Source organism: Symphalangus syndactylus, chromosome 19 (assembly GCF_028878055.3).
Source record: "Symphalangus syndactylus isolate Jambi chromosome 19, NHGRI_mSymSyn1-v2.1_pri, whole genome shotgun sequence".
Lineage (NCBI taxonomy): Eukaryota > Metazoa > Chordata > Mammalia > Primates > Hylobatidae > Symphalangus > Symphalangus syndactylus.
The window spans coordinates 41,945,992-41,968,392 of record NC_072434.2 but is presented as its reverse complement, the minus strand read 5'-3'; the positions used below and the strand labels follow the sequence as shown (position 1 = coordinate 41,968,392).

The 22,401-nt window shown below is 39.0% G+C and overlaps 1 protein-coding gene across 30 annotated transcripts in view; it reads left to right on the top strand.

Moving 5' to 3' along the window:
- The window catches only part of TUT4 (terminal uridylyl transferase 4), a 223,386-nt gene that overhangs the window by 191,172 nt on the left and 9,813 nt on the right, over positions 1–22,401 (top strand). For 14 of the 30 annotated variants that reach the window (XM_063613815.1, XM_063613819.1, XM_055235225.2 and 11 more), the window contains 7 exons: positions 8,641–8,718; positions 8,855–9,032; positions 9,294–9,341; positions 9,429–9,511; positions 16,806–16,921; positions 18,149–18,363; positions 19,663–19,763. In XM_063613815.1, coding sequence (XP_063469885.1) covers positions 8,641–8,718; positions 8,855–9,032; positions 9,294–9,341; positions 9,429–9,511; positions 16,806–16,921; positions 18,149–18,363; positions 19,663–19,763 — 819 coding nt within the window. The remainder of the gene's footprint in view (positions 1–8,640; positions 8,719–8,854; positions 9,033–9,293; positions 9,342–9,428; positions 9,512–16,805; positions 16,922–18,148; positions 18,364–19,662; positions 19,764–22,401) is intronic. The other 16 variants (XM_063613832.1, XM_063613824.1, XM_063613818.1 and 13 more) reach the window with 2 other exon arrangements.

Here is a 22,401-nt window from a genome sequence, read left to right as displayed (position 1 = left end):
TTATTTATTTTTGAGAGAAGGTCTTGCTCTGTCGCCCACGCTAGATTACAGTGGCACAATCTCCAGTCACTGCAACCTCCACTTCCTGGGCTCAAGTGATCCTCCTACATAAGCCTCCCAAGTAGCGGGGATTACAGACATGAGCCACCATGTCTGGCTAATTTTTGTATGTTTTACAGAGAGAGGGTTTCTCCATGTTGCCCAGGTTGGTCTCGAACTCCGGGCTCAAGTAATTTGCCTGCCTTGGCCTCCCAAAGTGCTGAGATTACAAGTGTGAGCCACCTCACCTGGCCATTGTTGTATTCTAATTTGCATGTCCCTGATGACATTATGTGGAAATCTTTTCATGTGCTTATTTTGCCATTCATATGTCTTCTTTGGTGAGGTTCTTTGGTCCATTTTTTTAAACAGGTTATTTTCTTACTGTTGAGTTTAAGGAGTTCTTTGTGTATTTTGAATAATAGTCCTTTATCAGATGTGTGTTTTGCAACTATGTTCTCCATGTCTGTGGCTTTTTTCTTCATTCCCTTGACATTGCCTTTTGCAGAGCAGAAAATTTTAATTTTAGTGAAGTCCATCTTGTCAATTATTTCTTTCATAGCTCTTGCCTTTGATGTTGTGTCTAAAAAGATATCACTATACTCAAGGTCATGTAGATTTTCTCTTGTGTATTCTTCCAGGAGTTTTATTTTACATTTAGGCCTGTGAGCCATTTAGAGTTAATTTTTTGTGAAGGGTATAAGGTCTATGCCTAGATTCATTGTTTTGCGTGTGGATGTTCATTTGTTTCAATACCATTTGTTGAAAAGAATATTATTTCTCCACTGTATTGTCTTTGCTCCTTTGCCAAGGATCAGTTGACTCTATTTATGTACTATATTTATATACTTTTGGGCCCTCCACTGTCGCATTGATTTATTTATAATTTCACCAATGCCATACTCTCTTATTTATAGTGGCGTTATAATAAGTCTTGAGGTTGGGTTGCATCAGTCTTCCAGCTTTGTTCTTCTCCTTCAATATTGTGTTAGCTATTCTGAGTCTTTTGCCTCTCTATGTAAACTTTAGAATCAGTTGGTCAATATCCACAAAATTACTTGCTAGAATTTTGATTGGGATTGAATTGAATCTGGAGACCAAGTAGGGAAGAAGTGACATCTTGACAATTTTGAGTCTTCCTGTCAATTATAATGGAATATCTCTCCATTTATTTAGTTCTTTGATTTTGCTCATCAGAGTTTTATAGTTTTCCTCATGGAGACCTTGCACATATTTCGTTAGACTTATACCTATGTATTTCATTTTTTGGTGCTGATGTAAATGGTATTGTATTTCTAATTTCAAATTCCACTTGTTCATTGCATGTATCTAGGAAAGTGTTTGAATTTTTTATATTAATCTTGTGTCTTGTAAACTTGCTGTAATTGCTTATTACTTCTTGGAGTATTGTTCCAATTTGGATTTTTTGCATAGATTATCATGTCATATGTAAACAGTTTTATTTCTTCTCAACCTGTATACCTTTTATTTCCTTTTTTTGTTTCATTGCATTAGCTAGAACTTCCAGTATCAGTATTACCTAAGACTTACCAGATGTTGAAAAGGAGTAGTGAAAGAGAACATCCTTATATTATTCCTAATTTTACAAGGGAAAGCGTTGAGTTTTTCACCATTTGAGTATGATGTTAGCTGTAGGATTTTTATAGATTTCTTTAACAAGCTGAGGAAATTTTTCTCCATTCTTAGTTTATAGAGAGGTTTTTTTTTTTTAATCATGAATGGGTGTTGGATTTTGTCAAATGCTTTTTCTGCATCTATTGATCTGTGACTTTTCTTCTTCAGCCTATTGATGTGATGGGTTACTGAGGAGAAAACACACACTCAAACCCAAAATGTTTTTTATTTCTTTTTGTTTTGAGACATAATTTCGCTTTTGTCACCCAGGCTGGAGTGCAGTGTTGCAATCTCGGCTTACTCCAGCCTCCGCCTCCCGGGTTCAAGTGATTCTCCTGCCTCAGCCTCCCCAGTAGCTGGGATTACAGGTGCCCACCACCATGCCCGGCTAATTGTTTTGTATTTTTAGTAGAGACGGGGTTTCGCCACGCAGGCTAGTCTCGAACTCCTTACCTCAGGTGATCCACCTGCCTCAGCCTCCCAAAGTGCTGGGATTACAGGCCTGAGCCACCACGCCCAGCCCCCAAAGTGTTTTTTTTATTCTCTTACTCAACAACAATAATCACAAAAGACTTCTGTGACCAAATGTGTTGGGGGGTTTTCCCCACACACCAAGCAAGCAACCACTTCTGCACTAAACACCATGGTGTCCTCCAATTCAATTCTGGCACCGTCTATAGCATCATATTCCACTGGTTGAGGGCTCAGTCTCATAAGACTATCTCCAGTTTAGACACCAGTTGAAGTCTAGGCCCTCCAGAGCTTCTGACTGACCAGCTTAAAGTTTGGGTTCCTATGATGGCCTCTTTGGATTTGATTAATTTGCTAGAATGGCTCACAGAACTCAACCATTTACTTAGGCTTACTGGTTTATTATAAGGGATATTACAAAGGATATAAATGAAGAAATACATAAAACAAGGTATGGGAGAAGGGATGAGGAGCTTTCATGCCCTATCAGGGCATACCACCATCTAGGAACCTCCATGTGTTCAGCTATCAAGAAGCTATTTGGACCGAGACCTTTGGGTTTTTATGGAGGCTTCATTACATATGCAAGATTGATTAAGCCAAGCTGTTTGCCATTGGTGATCAACTTAACCTTTAGCCCTTCTCCGCTCCCCAAAGGTTGGGGTATAGGGCTGAAAGTCCCAACCCTGTAATCATGCCTTGGTCTTTCTGGTGACCAACCCCTATTTTAAAGATACCTAGGGGCTGTCAGCCAGTAGTCAACTTGCTTGCGTACAAAAAGACTTCTCTTTGGAGATTCCAAGGATGTTAGGAGTTGTATGTCAGGAAATGGGTTTGGAGGCCAATTATAATACCACAGTTACATCAGTTGATTTTCAGATGTTGAACCTGCTTTGTATAACTCTCTTTTGTACATTATTGGATTTGATTTGCTAATATTTTGTTGAGGAATTTTGCATCATTGTTCATGAGAGATTGGTCTGTAGTTTTCTTTACTTACAATGCAATGTCTTTGTCTGGTTTTTGTATTAGGTTAATGCTGGCCTCGTAGAATGAGTTAGGAAGTGTTCATTCTGCTTCTGTCCTCTGAAAGAGATGAGGCAGAAGGAACACTTCCTCACTCATTCTTCGAGAATTGGTTTAATTTCTTCCTTAAATGTTTGGTAGAATTCATCAGTGTACCCACCTAGGCCTAGTGCTTTCTCTTTTGGATGGTTATTAATTATTGATTCAGTTTATTTAATAGATATAGGCCCATTCAAATTCTCTGTTTCTTCTTGTGTGAGTTTTGGCATATTGTGTCTTTTTTTTTTTTTTTTTTGAGATGGAATCTCACTCTGTCGCCCAGGCTGGAGTACAGTGGCGTGATCTCGGCTCAGTGCAATCTCCGCCTCCTGGGTTCAAGCAATTCTCCTGCCTCAGCCTCCCGAGTACCTGGGATTACAGGTGCCCGCCACCATGCCCAGCTCATTTTTGTATTTTTAGTAGAGACAGGGTTTCGCCAATGTTGGCCAGGCTGGTCTTGAACTCCTGACCTCAGGTGATCCGCCCGCCTTGGCCTCCCAAAGTGCTGGGATTACAGGCATGAGCCACCGCCCCTGGCTGGTATATTGTGTCTTTTAAGGAATTAGTTCATTTCATCTAGGTTATCAAAATTGTAGTTCATAGTATTATTATTCTTTTAATGTCCATGAGATATGTATTGATATCCCCTCTTTCATTTCTGTCGTTAGTAATTTGTATACCTTCTCTTCTTTTCTTAATTAGCCTGGCTAGGAGTGAATTGTTTTTTAACAAATTTGTTCACTGGATGATATTTAAAATTTACCATAAATTAATTAGGCCTGCCAAGGCCAGCATTACTCTCTGTATTATTATCATTATTATTATTATTTTTTGAGACAGAGTCTCGCTCTGTCGCCCAGGCTGGAGTGCAGTAGTGCAATCTCGGCTCACTGCAAGCTCCACCTCTCAGGTTCACGCCATTCTCCTGCCTCAGCCTCCCGAGTAGCTGGGACTACAGGCGCCCGCCACCTTGCCCGGCTAATTTTTTGTATTTTTAGTAGAGATGGGGTCTCACCGTGTTAGCCAGGATGGTCTCAATCTCCTGACCTCATGACCCGCCCACCTGGGCCTCCCAGAGTGCTGGGATTACAGGCGTGAGCCACCACACCCAGCCTACTCTCTGTATTATTCTAATCATTGTTTAGGCTTTAAATAGGGATCATATGTACTAATTCTCCAGTAATATCATTTGCCACTTTGCCAGAATACTATGATTAACAAAAATGGACCACAAATTTGATTTTCTTGGTGGTTTCTCTGTATTCTCTCCTTACCCATGGATTTAGGAGTCACTGAGGTAGCATGAAGTAATAGAAATAGCAAGGCATGGTATTTAGAGCCAGAGATAACTAGTCAGAATCCTAATTCTAACATTTTGGCCTTCAACAATCTGCATAAGTCTGAGTTTCATCATCATTAAAAATGTAATAATGATAATATTTCAGTGTTGATATGAGGAACAGAAACATTGAATGCTTTTGAGTGTAGTAGGTGCGAAAGTAGACATTCATAAACAGTGCTTGCTTTTATTATTTTTACTATTAGGATTTATGCTCATTAGCAGCATTATTACTATTATTATTGGAAAAATGTAGGTAGGACTACCATATTCAACTTTAAAAACTCTTTCATTATCTGTTTAACAGACATCTGCTTAATATTGATCAAACGAGAGACAGTTCATGGAATGTTTCCCATCATAATGAGGTTTGATTTCGGGGGACTTTGTGATATATATACACTGATGATACATGGATTTTTGTTTCTGGCCTTTTTTAATGGTTGTCATATGGGACCTCATTGTCCATTGCTCTGGCATCATTTAAGTATTGACCATTGGCATCAATTATCTTTTAAGGGTAAGGATATGTTTAAAGAAGCTAATGATGTCTGCCTCCCTTTGTAATTAAGCTTTAACTTTATGTGGCTGGGTATTACTAAGGCACAGCTAAGAGCATTTTTTTGATGGTCAGCAGTACAAAGTTCTTTACGTCAAAAAGAGCTGTCCTAGGCAGAAGATTTTTGCTCTAACCTAGCAAATCATAATAAGTAAAAGCAAATTTTCACATAAAAATTAATTCCTAAAGAGATTTGGGAGTGTTCACACATGATTTTATGAAAAATTTTTTTAACCCATATCAGCTTAAAAATTGCAACTTAATGGATGAACCTTGAGGACATTATGCTAAGTGAAGTAATCCAGTCACAGAAAGACAAATACTATTTGATTCTACTTATATGAAGTACCTAGAGTAGTCAAATTCATAGGGACAGAAAGTAGAGTGGTGGTTGCCAGGAAATCAAGGAGGGAGAAATGGGAAGTAATAGTTTCATAAATATAGAGTTTTAGTTTTACCAGATGAGAATTCTGTGAATGGATGGTGGTGATGGTAGCGTGACAGTATGACTATACTTAGGCCGCAGAACTGTATGCTTATGATGGTAAATTTTATATTTTGTGTATCTTACCACAACTAAAAAATTACAAGTTGGGCCAGTCTCAGTGGCTTACTCCTGTAATCCCAGCACTTTGGGAGGCCGAGGGGGGTAGATTACTTGAGGTTAGGAGTTTGAGACCAGCCTGGCCAATATGGTGAAACCTCGTCTCTACTAAAAAATACAAAAATTAGCCGGGCTTGGTGGCATATGCCTGTAATCCCAGCTACTTGGGAGGCTGAGGCACGAGAATGGCTTGAACTGGCAAGGTGGAGGTTGCAGTGAGCTGAGATTGTGCCACTGCACTCCAGCCTGGGTGACAGAGCAAGACTCTGTCTAAAAAGAAGAATGCAATATAAATATAGCAGTACATATTAGAATATCACAATAAGATAAGAAATTTGGAAATGTTTAGGGTCATTCTTTACATAAATATGATTGACTTATTTGGTGATCCTTGTAATATGATTGACTTGTTTAGAGGGAGGACTGAGTGCTAAGTTGAAGATGATTCGCGTTGAATGAGAGAGAACAGAGAGACAGCAGGGAGAGAGAGAGAGAGAGTGTGTGTGTGTGTGTGTGTGTGTAAAAGTGGATAGCATTAGTGCTTCTGAGGGCTGAAACAGAGTGGGGAGAATTAAACACAGTAAAACATGATAATTCAAAAGAGTAGGCAAAATGAGCGATGATTAACGTTCCAATGCCCACAGACCTACTCCACTGCGTTATCAGCCAACATAGTTGGGTTGGATCATGGATATTACTGAAAAATATGAAATCTCTTAAAAACAATCAAGATCTAAAGAGTTGGATTGTTGTTACTCAGAAGTATGAATTATCTGAAAACAGGGTTCTAAAGAGGTAGTTTATTTCAATATCTCGCAAATAAATCTGTGTTTACAAAACATGAAGTACCTATAATAGCGTCTGAATCTTTAAGGGTAAAATGTTACACGTCAGCCCCTTAATATCTTCACTTCTTTCTTGAGGTCAGAAATCCTATATCTTTTGTTTCAGATATTAATAGCTGTAATTGCCTCTTACTTTTTTTTTTTTTTTTTTTTGAGACAGAATCTCGCTCAGTCACCCAGGCTGGAGTGTAGTGGCGCAATCTCAGCTCATTGCAACCTCAATCTCCTGAGTTCAAGCGATTCTCCTGCCTCAGCCTCCCAAGTAGCTGGGATTACAAGCACAAACCACCACGCCCGGCCAATTTTTTGTGTTTTTATTAGAGACCGGGTTTTGCCATGTTGGCTAGGCTGGTCTTGAACTCCTGACCTCAGGTGATCTGCCTGCCTCGGCCTCCCAAAGTGCTGGGATTACAGGCATGAGCCACTGCGCCCGGCCTCAGTCTTTCACTTTTTTGTTTTATGAAATGTCAGAATATATGCTAGATGACTTTTGGTAAACTGTATCTGTTTAAGTAATATGTAAATGTAAAAAAGCAACTACTAGCCCTAGTCCCTGGAAGCTTGATTTCTGTGTAACATACTTACATAGTAAATGTAGTCATTCAACAAACATATATTAAGTGTTCTCTATGTGGCTTTGGTCTAGTAGGGTTCTGGGTTTCAGAGATAAGCCATAGTCCTTACCCACAAAGAACTTAAATCTGAGAATAAAATTGGAGGGGCCAGACATGTAGTTAATTTTATAAATCACTGTCACATCAAAAATGGAAATGGCCATTGGGCCCAGGCCCACCTTAACTAGTGGATTTAAATGGTATTGTGGTTTAACTGTATTCTGGGACCCATTAGTCAGGGTGGAGGGTAAAGAGAAGGTGGTGTGATATGTTTTCTCCATTTATAAACTACTGACTGACTAATTTATATAGTCTTTTCTCATTTTCACTGGGAAAACTGAGCACTTAGGGAGATGATTATCTTGCCCAGAATCACTATTCCTCAGGATAAGAGGCTAGAAATCAGGTCTCCTGACTGAATCTATTGCACCTTCCTACTTTATTGCATCTCTTTCTTAAGCCTCCTTTAGAATAAAAGTATCAATTACTTGTGGAAGTCAGTTACACAGACATCTTATGGGATGGATACTTTTCTTCTTGTAAAAATAGCGTTTTTTCTCCTTTTTTCTTCTCCTTAGGACAGCGAATTATTATTCATAATTAATAAAGTTTATAGTCTTTATCAAAATGTAAGGGAAAGCTTCCTAATTTTCCTTTTTTTTTTTTTTTGTTTTGTTTTGTTTTTTTGGTGAGACAGAGTCTCGCCCTGTCACTCAGGCTGGAGTGCAGTGGCACAATCTCGGCTCACTGCAACCTCTGCTTTCCAGGTTCAAGTGTTTCTCCTGCCTCAGCCTCCCGAGTAGATGGGATTACAGGTGCACGCCACCACGCCCAGCTAATTTTTTGTATCTTTAGTAGAGACTGGGTTTCACCATGTTGGCCAGGCTGGTCTCAAACACCTGACCTCATGATCCACCCTTCTTGGCCTCCCAAAGTGCTGGGATTACAGGCATGAACCACTGTGCCCAGCCCTAATTTTCCATTTTTACAAAATGATTGTCCAATTGCTTTTTAGCCTTATCTGATACAGATAAATGATTAAAAGTACTAGGTCTCAAAACAGTTCTGTTGACTTCCTTTGGGTGCACAATCAGTAGGTATTATCTATTTTGTATTTTTACATCTGTGATCCTTTGATGAAACTGCTGTTTCATCATGACTGCTGTTTCTTTTTTAAGTTTTGCTTCATTATTCTTGGACTGGATATGTTTTGATAGGCCAAGTAGATAACATCAGATGTATCATTTGGAGTTTGATGCTCTTAAGACATCCTTTTCCAGCTTTGGTCTTTCAGATACGTTTTATTCATTAATTTCTTGGCATCAAATTATACCATCATCGTGACATGTTCTTTTTGGAAGAAGTATTTTACTGTGTCTTATAGGTAAATTCTAAAATGGTATTAGAGTATTTGGACCTTTGGGTTGGATCACTTGAAATCTAATAATACAATTAATTTTTTTATGCAGATCTTTGATGGAAAACAGATTCCACAGAGAATGGTTGATGGATGGAATGCTTTTTTCTTTGATAAAACAGAAGAACTGGTAATTTTAAAATAGTCTTTATGTTCTAGAATGCTCACTGATATTATTGTTTAATTTAATAATTTTACTTGGATTTGCTGTCCATGTTTTGGATAGTACTGTATAGACATTGTTCTTTTCTTTTTTTTATATGTAGAAAAAGCGTTTACCTTCACTTGGAAAGAACACAGAATCATTAGGGGAGCTTTGGTTGGGACTGCTTCGTTTCTATACTGAAGAGTTTGATTTCAAGGAATATGTAATTAGCATTCGGCAGAAAAAGCTGTTGACAACTTTTGAGAAGCAGTGGACTTCCAAGTGCATTGCAATTGAAGGTAATCATTTAAACTGATATTAATTCAGGAGCAACCAAAATTTGGTCAAGGAAATTGAGGGGAAAACTGAAATACATTAGGATTTGGAAGATTCTTCCTCTTTTATCAGTTTTCATCCTTTAATGTGTAATTTTAGAGGAAGAGTTTGCTGATTTGTATAGTCTGAGTACATATAAGTATTAGACTTTAGCAATGACCTCTAAGTATATTTTTATGGTACAGTGAATGTAATTCTTAATCATTGATATATTTCTTTTGTAGACCCTTTTGACTTGAATCATAATCTTGGTGCTGGAGTTTCTAGAAAAAGTAAGTTTTAAATATAGAGATTCTCTGATTTTAAAACTCTGACACATTAATGTCTGCATCTTTATTGTTTTCTTCTTTCTTTAATAGTGACCAATTTCATCATGAAAGCATTTATCAATGGAAGGAAACTTTTTGGTACCCCTTTTTATCCACTCATTGGCAGAGAAGCTGTAAGTTTACATTATATGAATTGTGAATCTTTTCTCTTTTTAAATAGAACAAGAAGCTTAATCGTGTTTCCAAACTGATGTTAGATATAGAGAAAGAGATGGTCATAGCTTTGTATATTTTTTCTTAATGCATTTATCATAGTCCATAATGAGATATATATTTTCAAAATTTTATTTGTTTAAACTATTTGTTAAATTCTGTCTTCTCCACTAGACTATAAACCCCATGAAGACAGGATTCATGTCTGTAAGGTTCACCTTTCTATTTCCAGTACATACATAGTGTCTGGCACATTGGATGCACCAAATAAGGATTTGTTGAGTGAATGAGAATAGATAGTCAAGACTCTGGATTGTTGAATTTTAGGTGCTGCTCATCATCCCTCTTTTATCTCCAGAAATCTTGATGAAAATATACACATAGAAGACAAAACCAAAGAAATACTTTATTATTTGTTGGGGCTTCCCTAATTTTTGTATAGCTTTAGTAAGCTGAATTAGATAGCATGGAACCGAGAAGTTTCCTTCTGCCTGAATTGGGTGGGAGAGTGTCACACATTCCTCTTGGTCACACATTGTCACACATTCACTGTGGTTTTTGCCTGCTTTCTTATGGTTAGGGAGACTGCAGGAGGTTTTAGCTTCAGAGCAAGAGACTTAGAAGAAATCTCAAGAAAGAGAACAAATGTATTAGGGTTCTCTTAGAGGGACAGAGCTAATAGGATATATATATATCCTATTATATATATACACACACACATATATACATATATATACCCATATATACATATATATACACATATATACATACATATACATATATATACATATATATACACACACATATATGAGTTTATTAGTATTAACTTACATGATCACAAGGTCCCATAATAGAGTGTCTGCAGCTGAGGGGCAAGGAGAGCCAGTCCAAGTCCCAAAACTGAAGAACTTGGAGTCCGACATTTGAGGGAAGGAAGCATTCAGCACAGGAGAAAGATGTAGGCTGGGAGGCTAGGCATGTCTTGCCTTTTCACGTTTTTCTGCTTGCCTTATATTCACTGGAAGATGATTAAATTATGCCCACTAGATTAAGTTCGGATGTGCCTTCCCCAGCCCACTGACTCAAATGTTAATCTCTTTTGGCAACACCCAACAGACATGCCCAGGATTAATAGTTTGTATGCTTCAGTCCAGTCAAATTGACATTCAATATTAACCATCACAACAAACATGCATTTACTTAGTGAATGTCCTTGAACTTGTTCAGTCCAGTTTCAGGTGTCTTATTTCTTGGGGGTAGAATAAGAAAAGCAGACAGAAGTCTTCTTTTCCCTTGGAGCACTGATTCTCAGATACTTTTATTTTCTAGCCTCTTATGGGGTAATAATAATTACAATGGAGAGAAATAAAATAATCGTAAAATTTGAAACAATGCAAAAAATGTAAAAACAAAATTACTGAAAAAAGGAAAAGCAAACAATTTTTTTTTTTTTTTTTTGAGACGGAGTCTTGCTCTGTCACCAGGCTGGAGTGCAGTGGTGTGATCTCGGCACACTGCAGCCTCTGCCTCCTGGATTCAAGCGATCCTCATGCCTCAGCCGAGAGTAGCAGGGACCGCAGGCGCCTGACACCACGCCCAGCTAATTTTTGTATTTTTAGTAGAGACGGGATTTCACCATGTTGATCAGGATGGTCTCAATCTATCTCCTGACCTCATGATCCACCTACCTTGGCCTCCCAAAGTGCTGGGATTGCAGGCATGAGCCACCGCATTTGGCATAAGTTGACTAATATTTTAATTGAAATAGAAACAATGAAAAACAGATCAAAACAAATATGATGATACACTGATAAAGCATTTTACCTGAGAATGGTGAGGAATCCAACTATTTGTGTTTATATATGCATGTGTTCAGTAGGAACCTCACAGTATTGCATGCTGTCAGACCTTTTGGTTAATTTTTGTTTTTTTGATACAGGGTCTTGCTCTCGTCCCCAGGCTGGAGTGCAGTGGTGCGATCATAGCTCACTACAGCCTTGGACACCTGGGCTCAAGTGATCCTCCTGCCTTGGCCTCCTAAAGTGCCAAGATTTCAGGCATCAGCCACCATGCTCAGCCCCATGTAGTGACACTTTTTTTTTTGAGATGGGGTTTTTGCTCTTGTTGCCCAGGCTGGAGTGCAATGGCGCAGCTCACCACAACCTCCACCTCCCAGGTTCAAGCGATTCTCCTGCCTCGGCCTCCCAAGTAGCTGGGATTACAGGCACGTGCCACCACACCTGTCTAATTTTTTTGTATTTTTAGTAGAGACAGGGTTTCACCATGTTGGTCAGGTTGGTCTTGAACTCCTGACCAGGTGATCCGCCCATCTCAGCCTCCCAAAGTGCTGGGATTACAGGCGTGAGCCACTGCGCCCGGCCTTTTTTTTTTTGAGACAGAGTCTCACTCTTGTTTCCCAGGCTGGAGTGCAGTGGCACAATCTTGGCACACTGCAACCTCTGCCTCCCAGGTTCAAGCGATTCTCTTGCCTCAGCCTCCCAAGTAGCTGGGATTACAGGCATGTGCCACTACGCCCAGCTAATTTTGTATTTTTAGTAGAGACGGGGTTTTGCCATGTTGGTCAGGCTGGTTTTGAACTCCTGACGTTAGGTGGTCCACCCGCCTCGGCCTCCCAAAGTGCTGGGATTACAGGCGTGAGCCACTGTGCCTGGCCGAGACTTTCTAGTAGAATACTAAATTAGAGTCCTCGGTAAACTGGAAATGGGCCCGTTTTAGTTTATGCATACAAATTTTTAGTAATTCTTAATGCAATATATTATAATTACATGTAGATGTCAAAATCTTTGGTCTTGAATGTCATTTGGGGCCTAGCAGAAGGGGCCCATGAGTCTGCTAATCATTTTTTGATTTACTTCATTCTCTTTCAAAAGTCAGTATGTAGTATTCCATAACTTGGATATACTAGTTTATCTAACTTTTCTTTTGATGGACATTTAGGTTATCTTCATTGTGTCAGTGTTACAACTTACACAGGTTGAGCACCCCAAATCTGAAGCCTGAAACTTATTGAGCACTGACATGGCCCTCAAAGGAAATGCTCATATGGAGCATTTGAGATTTCTGATTTTCTGATTTGGGTGCTCAACTGGTGTAAATGTAATGCAAGTATTTCAAAATCCAAAACACTTCTGATCTCAAGCATTTTGGATAAGGGATACTCAACCTGTATGGTCGAAAATGTCCTTGTACGTAGTCTTTCATGCTTACACTTCATACCTATGTCACTCCTAGTTACTGAGATTATAACAGCATGCAAGATAGATTTGCCTTATTTCCCTAAATTATGAAAGATAAAGATAAGTATATTTCCTGTCCTTTCATCTTTCTTGTTCTTTCAGTTATTTTTCTACATCATTATGTTCTCCTATATATTGACCCATTTTGTCCCTGTCCATCAGCTGTCTTCTGTCATTTTTCTTCCCCATTTAACTTAGATTTTGTCTGCTCTCTAGTATATACTTTGGCTTTTTTTTTTTTTTTTTGAGATGGAGTCTCACTCTGTCACCCATGCTGGAGTGCACTGGTGCCATCCTAGCTCACTGCAGCCTCCGCCATCCAGGTTCAAGCGATCCTCGTGCCTTGGCCTCCAGAGTAGCTGGGATTACAGGTGCACGCCACCATGCCCAGATAATTTTTGTATTTTTAGTAGAGACAGGGTTTCACCCGCTGGCCAGGCTGGTCACAAACTCCTGACCTCAAATGATTGCCCGCCTTGGCCTCCCAGAATGCTGGGATTACAGGTGTGAGCCACTGCGCCCGGCCATCTAACATATATCTTGAATTCCTTTGTGCCACAGTCCTTCCTGTGCACTCTTCTGTATCGTACCTTATATGAATTCAGGTATCCACCATGTGCCTGTCCTTGGGTAGCTGTACACTAATGGAAAAAAGTCAAAAAGCTAGACAGTTTTAAGTATATATTACAGTCATAAACGTTTACCAGCCTCAACTGGACTTTTAGTAATGTGTGACAGTCATATTTCTTCAGTTACCTTTAGCTCCTATTCTGTTAGCACTATTTCAGATTTACTTATTTTACTCAAAATGCAGTATGCCAGCCAGGTGCAGTGGCTCACTTTGTAATCCCAGCACTTTGGGAGGCTGAGGCAGGCAGATCACAAGGTCAGGAGTTGGAGAACAGCCTGCTCAACGTGGTGAAACCCCGTCTCTACTAAAAATACAAAAAAAAAAAAATTAGCTGGGAGTGGTGGTGCACGCCTGTAGTCCCAGCTTGGCTGAGGCAGGAGAAGTGCTTGAACCCAGGAGGCGGAGGTTGCAGTGAGCTGAGATTGCGCCACTGCGCTCCAGCCTGGGCAACAGAGTGAGACTCTGTCTCAAAAAAAAAAAAAAAAAAAAAAAGCTGTATGCCCTGCACTTTGTCCCACCTTTTACCTCTGCGCTTCTCACTCCAGTGGATGCTTTTCCTCTGAGACAGTACATAGTATCAAATAAATAGTCCTTTAGCTTTCTGCTACAAGATCTGTAAATCTACCTGCATCTGTAGGTATTTCTTCTTTATGAAAGATTAGTTCTTACATATGTACTCTAGATTATTCTATCTCCTCTGAATCTTCAACCTCTTCATCTGTGAAAAGCGTTTTTAGTTAAAATACATAAAATGTCATTGCAGATCAGCATTTATAGATGAACAGTTGCTCTCAGTTTTAATGATAGGGAACACTAACTTTGAACCCCAATTAAATAAACTATATCTCCCTCCAAAATAATTATATTCTTCTTACTAGTAAACTTATAAAAGATTATATCTAATTATTTCTATTAGCATATTTAACATTTCTTCAATAGAATTTTTTTGTGGAAATTTGCTTTCTCTCATTATGTAAGTACCTATATTACATCTTCAATTTTGTCACAGCACCTAAAAGATTTACTACCTGACTCTTTACAGAATAAGTTTGCTGGCCTCAGGTGTAGGCCACCCTAACTGGGGTGGAAGGATAGAGAAAAGTGGATTCAAGAGATATTCAGCAATAGAATGGATACAACTTGGTCATTAATTAGAAGTGATGGGCGAAAGAGAACAAGTTCAGAATGCTTCTTAGGTTTCTGTCTTAAGCAGCTTGGGTGAATTAAGACCTTCATGTTGTCCTGACAAAAAATAGGATGATGATTTTAATTAGCTACATTGATTTATCAGTAGTAATGAAGAATTGTATCTCTTGTCTTTAAAAAAAAAAAACACAAGATGGGCATGGTGGCTCATGCCTGTAATCTATTATTTTGGAAGGCCAGGGCAGGAAGATCGCTTGAGGCCAGGAGTTCAAGACCAGCCTGGCCAACACAGCGAGATGCTGTCTCTAAAAAGGCAAATAAAACCAAACCAAACAGCTTCATTGGAATAGAGTCCACATTATATACAACTCACTGTGCAATTCAGTGGTTTTTAATATATATATACAGGATTGTGCAACCATCCCTACAATTTAATTTTAGAACATTTTCGTCTTCTTTTAAAATAAACCCTTGTCCTCATTAGCAGTCAGTTCTCATTCCCTCTCTTCCCCTCTTCTCAAACCATTAACCACTTTTTGTCTCTGTAGATTTGCCTATTTTGGACATTTCATATAAGTGAAATCATATGATATGTAACATTTTGAAACTGGCTTCTTTCATTTTAGCGTGATGTTTTCAAGGTTCCTTCATATCAATACTTCATTCTCTTTTATGGCTGAAAAATATTCCATTGTATGGATATACCACATTTTATTATCCATTCATCAGTTGTTGGACATTTGAGTTGTTTCTACTTTTTGGCTATTATGAATAATGCTGTTGTGAATATTTGTGTGCAAATTTTTGTGAGAATGTATGTTTTTATTTCTCTTGGTATATACTTAATAGTGTAATTGCTGTGTCATTTTGATAAGTTTATGTTTAACTTTTCAAGGAACTGTTTTCTAAAGTGGCTGTGCTACTTTACATTCCCACCAGCAATACGTATGTGTTCCAGTTTTTCTGCATCCTCACCAATACTTGTTATTGTCTTTTTAAAGCTATAGGCATCCTATTGGGCATGTCTCTTATACTTTTATCCTTGAGTTTAGGGAAATGTGAAAATAGCTAAGTGGACATGTTCTCTTGACTTCCAGAAGGATGGACACTGTTAGGACCAGCTAGTCTTTGTGACAATGCAAAACTAAGCTAAAGTTTAGAGGGATAAGCAAGGTGCAAAGATAAAGCAGAAATAAGTCTGGTTCTAAGACTTTGGAAAATTATTTACTTCTTTTTAATTCCCTGCCTTTTCTTTAGGTCTGTTCCTCTTTACATAATACATGTTACGTGTTCTTAAAAAGCTGTATTAAATCCGATCATATTTCACATAAACCAGAGAATTGCTTTTTTTGTTGTTGTTATTTACTTATTTATTTTTAGTTTTTAGAGACAGAGTTTCACTACTTCGTCCCAGCTGGAGTGCAGTGGCTATTCATAGGCACAGTCATTATGCACTACAGCCTCAAACTCCTGGCCTCGAGTGGTCCTCCCATCTCGGCCTCCTGAGTAACTGGGACTGCAGTGGCACGATCTTTGCTTACTGCAACCTCCACTTCCTGGATTCAAGCAACTCTCCTGTCTCTTCCTCCTGAATAGCTGGGACTACAGGCACATGCCACCATGCTCAGCTAATTTTTGTGTTTTTAGTAGAGACGGGGTTTCGCCATATTGGCCAGGCTGGTCTCGAACTCCTGACTTCAGGTGATCCCCCTGCCTCAGCCTCCCAAAGTGTTGGGATTACAGGCATGAGTCACTGCACTTAGCCTACAGGCAATTTTGTACAGAGAATAATTCCTTTCCAAAAGTAGCCCAATATAGCAGAAAGCATGAGTTTTGTTGTGAGACAGACTTAGCTCTACATCTTTTATCTGAGACTTAACCTATTTTTTTCTATGGGCAAATGACTTGAACTCCTGAATCAGTTTCCCCACCTATAAAGTGAGGATGAAAATAGTATCTACTTTATTGAGATTTTTCTTATTCATCTGTAGCATCTTTGTGTAATGTCATATGGATGTAACTTGGTTAGTACTATTAGCAACTGTGATGATGATGATTGTGAATCTTATTTTCATATCTTGGGTTTTACTTACAAGTGAAATATTTGTTGCTGTTATTTTCTTTGTAAAAATAAACCATGTTTGCATCTTGGTCTTCTTTCCATTTGGATTCAAAAGTTTTATAGTGATTCCTCCTAGTAAAATTGCATTTTCTCCCTAGGAGTACTTCTTTGATTCCAGAGTATTAACAGATGGAGAACTGGCTCCCAATGATAGATGTTGCCGTGTGTGTGGAAAAATAGGCCACTACATGAAAGACTGCCCTAAAAGGAAAAGGTTGGCAAATGTATATATATCAACATTTTGAGGAAAATAAATGAGAGACCAATTTGTAGCTATAATTATGTTCAGAAATGTTTAAGTGAGAAAGTTTAGGGTATTTAATTATACCTAAGGTAAATGTTCATTCGAGTGGAATTTTGTAATAGGGTAAGATTTGTATGTGGTATAATAGTATCTTCTAACATTCGTTTGTTCATTTTTCCATTAATTCACTCAGTTTTTTTGTTTTTGTTTTTGTTTTTGTTTTTATTTTTTTTGAGACGGCGTCTCGCCCTGTCGCCCAGGCTGGAGTGCAATGGTGTGATCTCGGCCCACTGCATCCTCCGCCTCCCGGTTTCAAGTGATTCTCCTGCCTCAGCCTCCCAAGTAGCTGGGATTACAGGCACGCACCACAATGCCCAGCTAATTTTTTGTTGTCTTTAGTAGAGATGGGGTTTCACCAGTGTTGGCCAGGCTGGTCTCGAACGCCTGACCTCGTGATCTGCCTGCCTTGGCCTCCCAAAGTGCTGGGATTACAGGCGTGAGACACCATGCCAGCCAGTTTTGTGGTTTTTTTTAAATGAAGAAGTGTTTATTGACACCATCTATGTGTTGGGAATTGTTCTAGGAGAAATAAAAGTGACCAAGACATTGGGTTCTTGCTGAGGATCTCACAGTCATGCAAACTGATAATTAAAATATAATTAATGGAATCTGTGAGCTATATTTATAGATCTTGGGGAATGTACATCTTCTATACTCCCTCAAAATATATCTACGAATTATAGTCTCCCAGGTTCTGTATATTGTAGTAGGTCAGGAAGATCTCTTTCTTTTGTCATCAAGTCTGGCCTAATATAAAAACTTGGAACTTTTGAGACAGAACAAACTTCCAGTTTCCATCACTGCTATTTACTATTAAATTTAGTCAAGCCACTTATCTTCTCTAAGCCTCAATTTCTTTTTAAAACTGGAGATAATAAATATCAACCTCTAAGGATTGTTAAAGGTTTAAAATTTGGTATTTTAAAAAAATTTAATATAATATTGTTTTACAAAACTGCTGGAAAACCGAGTTCCTGCCAAATGAGCAGGTGTGCCATAAATGTTTGTTCCCTTGCCTTCAAAAAGACACAGGAAATGATGGGCATGTTAGTCCTTTTGTTATTGTGAGAGTCCTGCATAGTTTATTCTGTGACTCACTTAATTTACAAGTCCCTAGCCCCACATTATTGGTATCAGCAGTTTACTGTTTAGACTAAAGAAGAAAGACAGTGAAGAAGAGAAGGAAGGGAATGAAGAAGAGAAAGATTCCCGAGATGTTCTTGACCCCCGAGACCTCCATGACACTCGAGACTTTAGAGACCTCAGATGTTTTATATGTGGAGATGCTGGACATGTACGAAGGGAGTGCCCAGAGGTCAAGCTGGCCCGTCAGAGGAATAGCAGTGTGGCAGGTAAATAGAAAAGGCCAAACACAGTTTCTGGTAGAAACGAAGTCATTGATGTTGCTTGCATGCTAAATGACCCTAATTCCTCTCTATTGCAAACCTAATTGTATGATTTTGGACCTTACAATTTCTTAAAAAGATAAAATTTAGACAATGAGGCTTTTACTTTGAATAGTACTTGGATAAGTTCATTATCAAGGTCTCCACAGTCTGTTGTATTCAATTATCTCCCTGTAAGTATTCTTTGGATTTTTTTGTTTGTTTGTTTTTTGTTTTTTTTTGAGACGGAGTCTCGCTCTTGTTACCCAGCCTGGAGTGCAGTGGTGCAATCTCGGCTCACTGCAACCTCTGCCTCCCGGGTTCAAGCGATTCTCCTGCCTCAGCCTCCTGAGTAGCTGGGATTACAGGCGCATGCCACCATGCCCAGCTAATTTTTGGACTTTAGTAGAGACATGGTTTCACTGTGTTGGCCAGGCTGGTCTCAAATTCCTGACCTCAGGCGATCCACCTGCCTTGGCCTCCCAAAGTGCTGGGATTACAGGCGTGAGCCACCGTGGCCAGCCTATTCTTTGGATTTGAGTCAGATTCTTCATCTGTTTCTGTCACTAACATTCTTTACAAGAGACTTTTTTCCTAGAAACATATTGGAGAAATTATATTTCTTCCCACTGCTGCTATGAGAGAAGGATACCTGTTCATGTTATATTTCACAAGGAATTTTGAGAATTAAATAGTAACCCAAGTAAGAGTTTATTGAAAGAAAATAAGAGAACATTTTAGAAGTAGTGATTTCCAGTTACTCAGATTCTTACTGCAGAAAGGTTTTTGTTTGTGTGTGTGTGTGTGTGAGAGAGAGAGAGAGAGAGAGAGATAGACTCTTGTTGCCCAGGCTGCAGTGCAGTGGTATGATCACAGCTCAGTGCAGCTTTGACCTCCCAGACTCAAGTGATCCTCCCACCTCAGCCTCCCAGAATACTAGGATTACAGATATGAGCCACTGCACCCAACCAGAAAGTATTTCTCAAATAAATATGTTGTCTCCTTTAGAAAAGCAGAATGACATTTGTTCTTGCTTCTAGGATCGGTGTATTTTTTTTCTTGATCTGCTAGTTTGACAAATAGCTTTTAAAATTAAGTAGCTCAGTTGCTGCAAGTCCTTCGCTAATATACTTAAGTTTTAAAAGTCTAAGTTTATAAAATTGCAGAGATATTTGAGATTCTTTTACATAAGAAGGGAGTTTATTTATTGTCATTTCTCTGCTACTTTCCTTATCTGTTGATTTTCTTTGTGATGCCTTCTCTTAGCAGCCCAGCTGGTCCGCAACCTTGTAAATGCTCAACAGGTGGCTGGTTCAGCTCAGCAACAGGGTGATCAGTCCATAAGGACTAGACAGTCCTCAGAATGTGTAAGTATTCTGCCTGTGAATGTGTTACTCTTGACTGATGATAGCGGTATCTTTAATGGGTGATAGTGTTTTCTCTGACTGGCAAATACGATCTTCCAGATTACACAGTGCTTTGTATATATGTCCTTGCTAGGCACATAAGGTGGAATGAGCATTCCTTTTGGAATAATGTAGATCTGGGTTTCTATCTACAGAGAAGCTACTTAATTTACATGAGCCTACTCTTAAATTGTACAATAACTACCTAATAAGATGGATTAAAAATAAGGTAATGACTTTGAGGTTTCAGACTTCGCTTAGTGGAAAAATATCAATACCATTAATAAAAATAGACATAAAAATTGAGATGTTTTAGGCATTTAGTGTTGTTAGGGCAATATATACATGGCATTTTGCTTGCATGAAACTTCTGTCTTCTCATAGCTTGACCTGTGGATACCTAGTGAAATACACCCTGTAAAAAAACAGTATTGAATGAGAATTCAGACTCATAAGTTTATTTTACTATCTTTTCTTTCTTTTTAAGATGGAGTCTTGCTCCATTGTCTAGGCTGAAGTGTAGTGGCGCGTTCTCGGCTCACTGCAACCTCCGCACCCCTGGGATCACGCAGTTCTGTCTCCATCTCCTGAGTAGCTGGACTGCAGGCAATGCTATCACGCCCAGCTAATTTTTGTATTTTTAGTATAGACGGGGTTTCACCATATTGGTCAGGCTGGTCTTGAACTCCTGACCTCAAGTGATCCACCTGCCTTGGCTCCCCACAGTGCTGGGATTACAGGTGTGAGCCATTGTGCCCAGCCCAGACTCATAAGTTTAATATTAAGTTTGCTGAGTTGCTCTTAACCTTTGTGTAAATCTGTATTCACCTTGTACTTCTTAATTAATAATGACTCTAAATAACACTCTAAATCTGACAAAATGTTCAGTGCTTTACACTTAGCAAATTTAATCCTTCGAGTGGCCATGTGAAGTGGTAGGTATTAGTATCATCAAATTCTACCAATTGGGAAACTGAGAATAAGAGATTATAAAAATCAAACCGAAGTCTCTCTAGCATCAAATCCGTTAACCATTTAACATGCTAAATCTAATGTGATTTGTGTTGTAGAAAAAACTTTCAAGTATTTGAAGAGTATTAGGGAGAATCTTTGGAAAACATTTAGGAAATTTTCCACCCTCACCTCAAACACTTGAATACCTATTATGTGCTTGATACTTTCATAAACACAATAATCACATTTAATGTAGTTAACATTTTTTGAGTGTAAACTGTGTGCTATACATGCATTCATTCTTTGTGATTATAAAATATTTCAAAAGTACAGAAAAGTATAGAAAATAAATCTCTATGTATCACTACCAGGCTTTAACAGTTTTTAACACTGTTATTTTAGCTTTATTAAAAAATTACCCTCAGTTGAAACCCCTGTACATTCTTCTTTGATCCCATTCCTATCTTAAAAGCTTCCTACCATCCTTCCCTTGCTACAGAAATGTATCTGCTGTCTTGAACTTGGTGGTTATATGTTCCACATGCATTGTTCAGTTAATCTTCTCAAAAACCTGAGGCAAATTCTGATTATATTTTATAGGTAAAGAAACCGAGGTTTCAGTTTCTTGCCTGAGGTCAATAGACACTTGGAATCAGAACGTGAACCCTCAGGCTCTCTGTCAGCAAAGCTTATGCTCTAACCACTTTTCTATGCTGCCCTAATTTTCATTTTATGCCACTAGTCCTCACTTTTCTCTCACCCGTGCTTTCGGAAAGAGTCTGTCTAATGGACATTGCTACTCTGATGTCTAACAGAGCACCTCAACATGTCTAAAATATAGTTAATCTTTCCTTCCAACCCCCAGGACTTGCCTCTTCCTCCTGTGTTTTATATCTCATTGAATGATCCCATTTTCTATCTAGTTTCCAAAACTTTTCCTTCTCCTTCAACCTCTATATTCAGTCACTAAGTCCTGTTGTTTCTGCCTTTAAAAAAGCTAGGTGTGGTGGCTCACTCCTGTAATCCCAGCACTTCAGGAGGCTGAGGTGGGTGGATCACCTAAGGTCAGGAGTTTGAGACCAGCCTGATCAACATGGTAAAACCCCATCTCTGCTAAAAATACAAAAAATTAGCTGGGTGTGGTGGCAGGGAACCTGTCATCCCAGCTAGTTGGGAGACTGAGGCAGGAGAATCACTTGAACCCAGAAGGCAGAGATGGCAATGTGCTGAGATTTGCACCACTGCACTCCAGCCCGGGCAACACAGCAAGACTGTCTCAAAAAAAAAAAAAAAAAGTATCTCACAGCCATTTGCTTCCCTCTATCCCTGTTTTTTTTTTTTTTTTTTTTTTTTTTTTTTTTTTTTTTTTTGAGACGGAGTCTCGCTCTGTCGCCCAGGCTAGAGTGCAGTGGCACAATCTCGGCTCACTGCAAGCTCCGCCTCCGGGGTTCATGCCATTCTCCTGCCTCAGCCTCTCCGAGTAGCTGGGACTACAGGCGCCCGCCACCACGCCCGGCTAATTTTTTGTATTTTTCTTTTAGTGGAGACAGGGTTTCATTGTGGTCTCGATCTCCTGACCTCGTGATCCGCCCACCTCGGCCTCCCAAAGTGCTGGGATTACAAGCGTGAGCCACCGCGCCCGGCT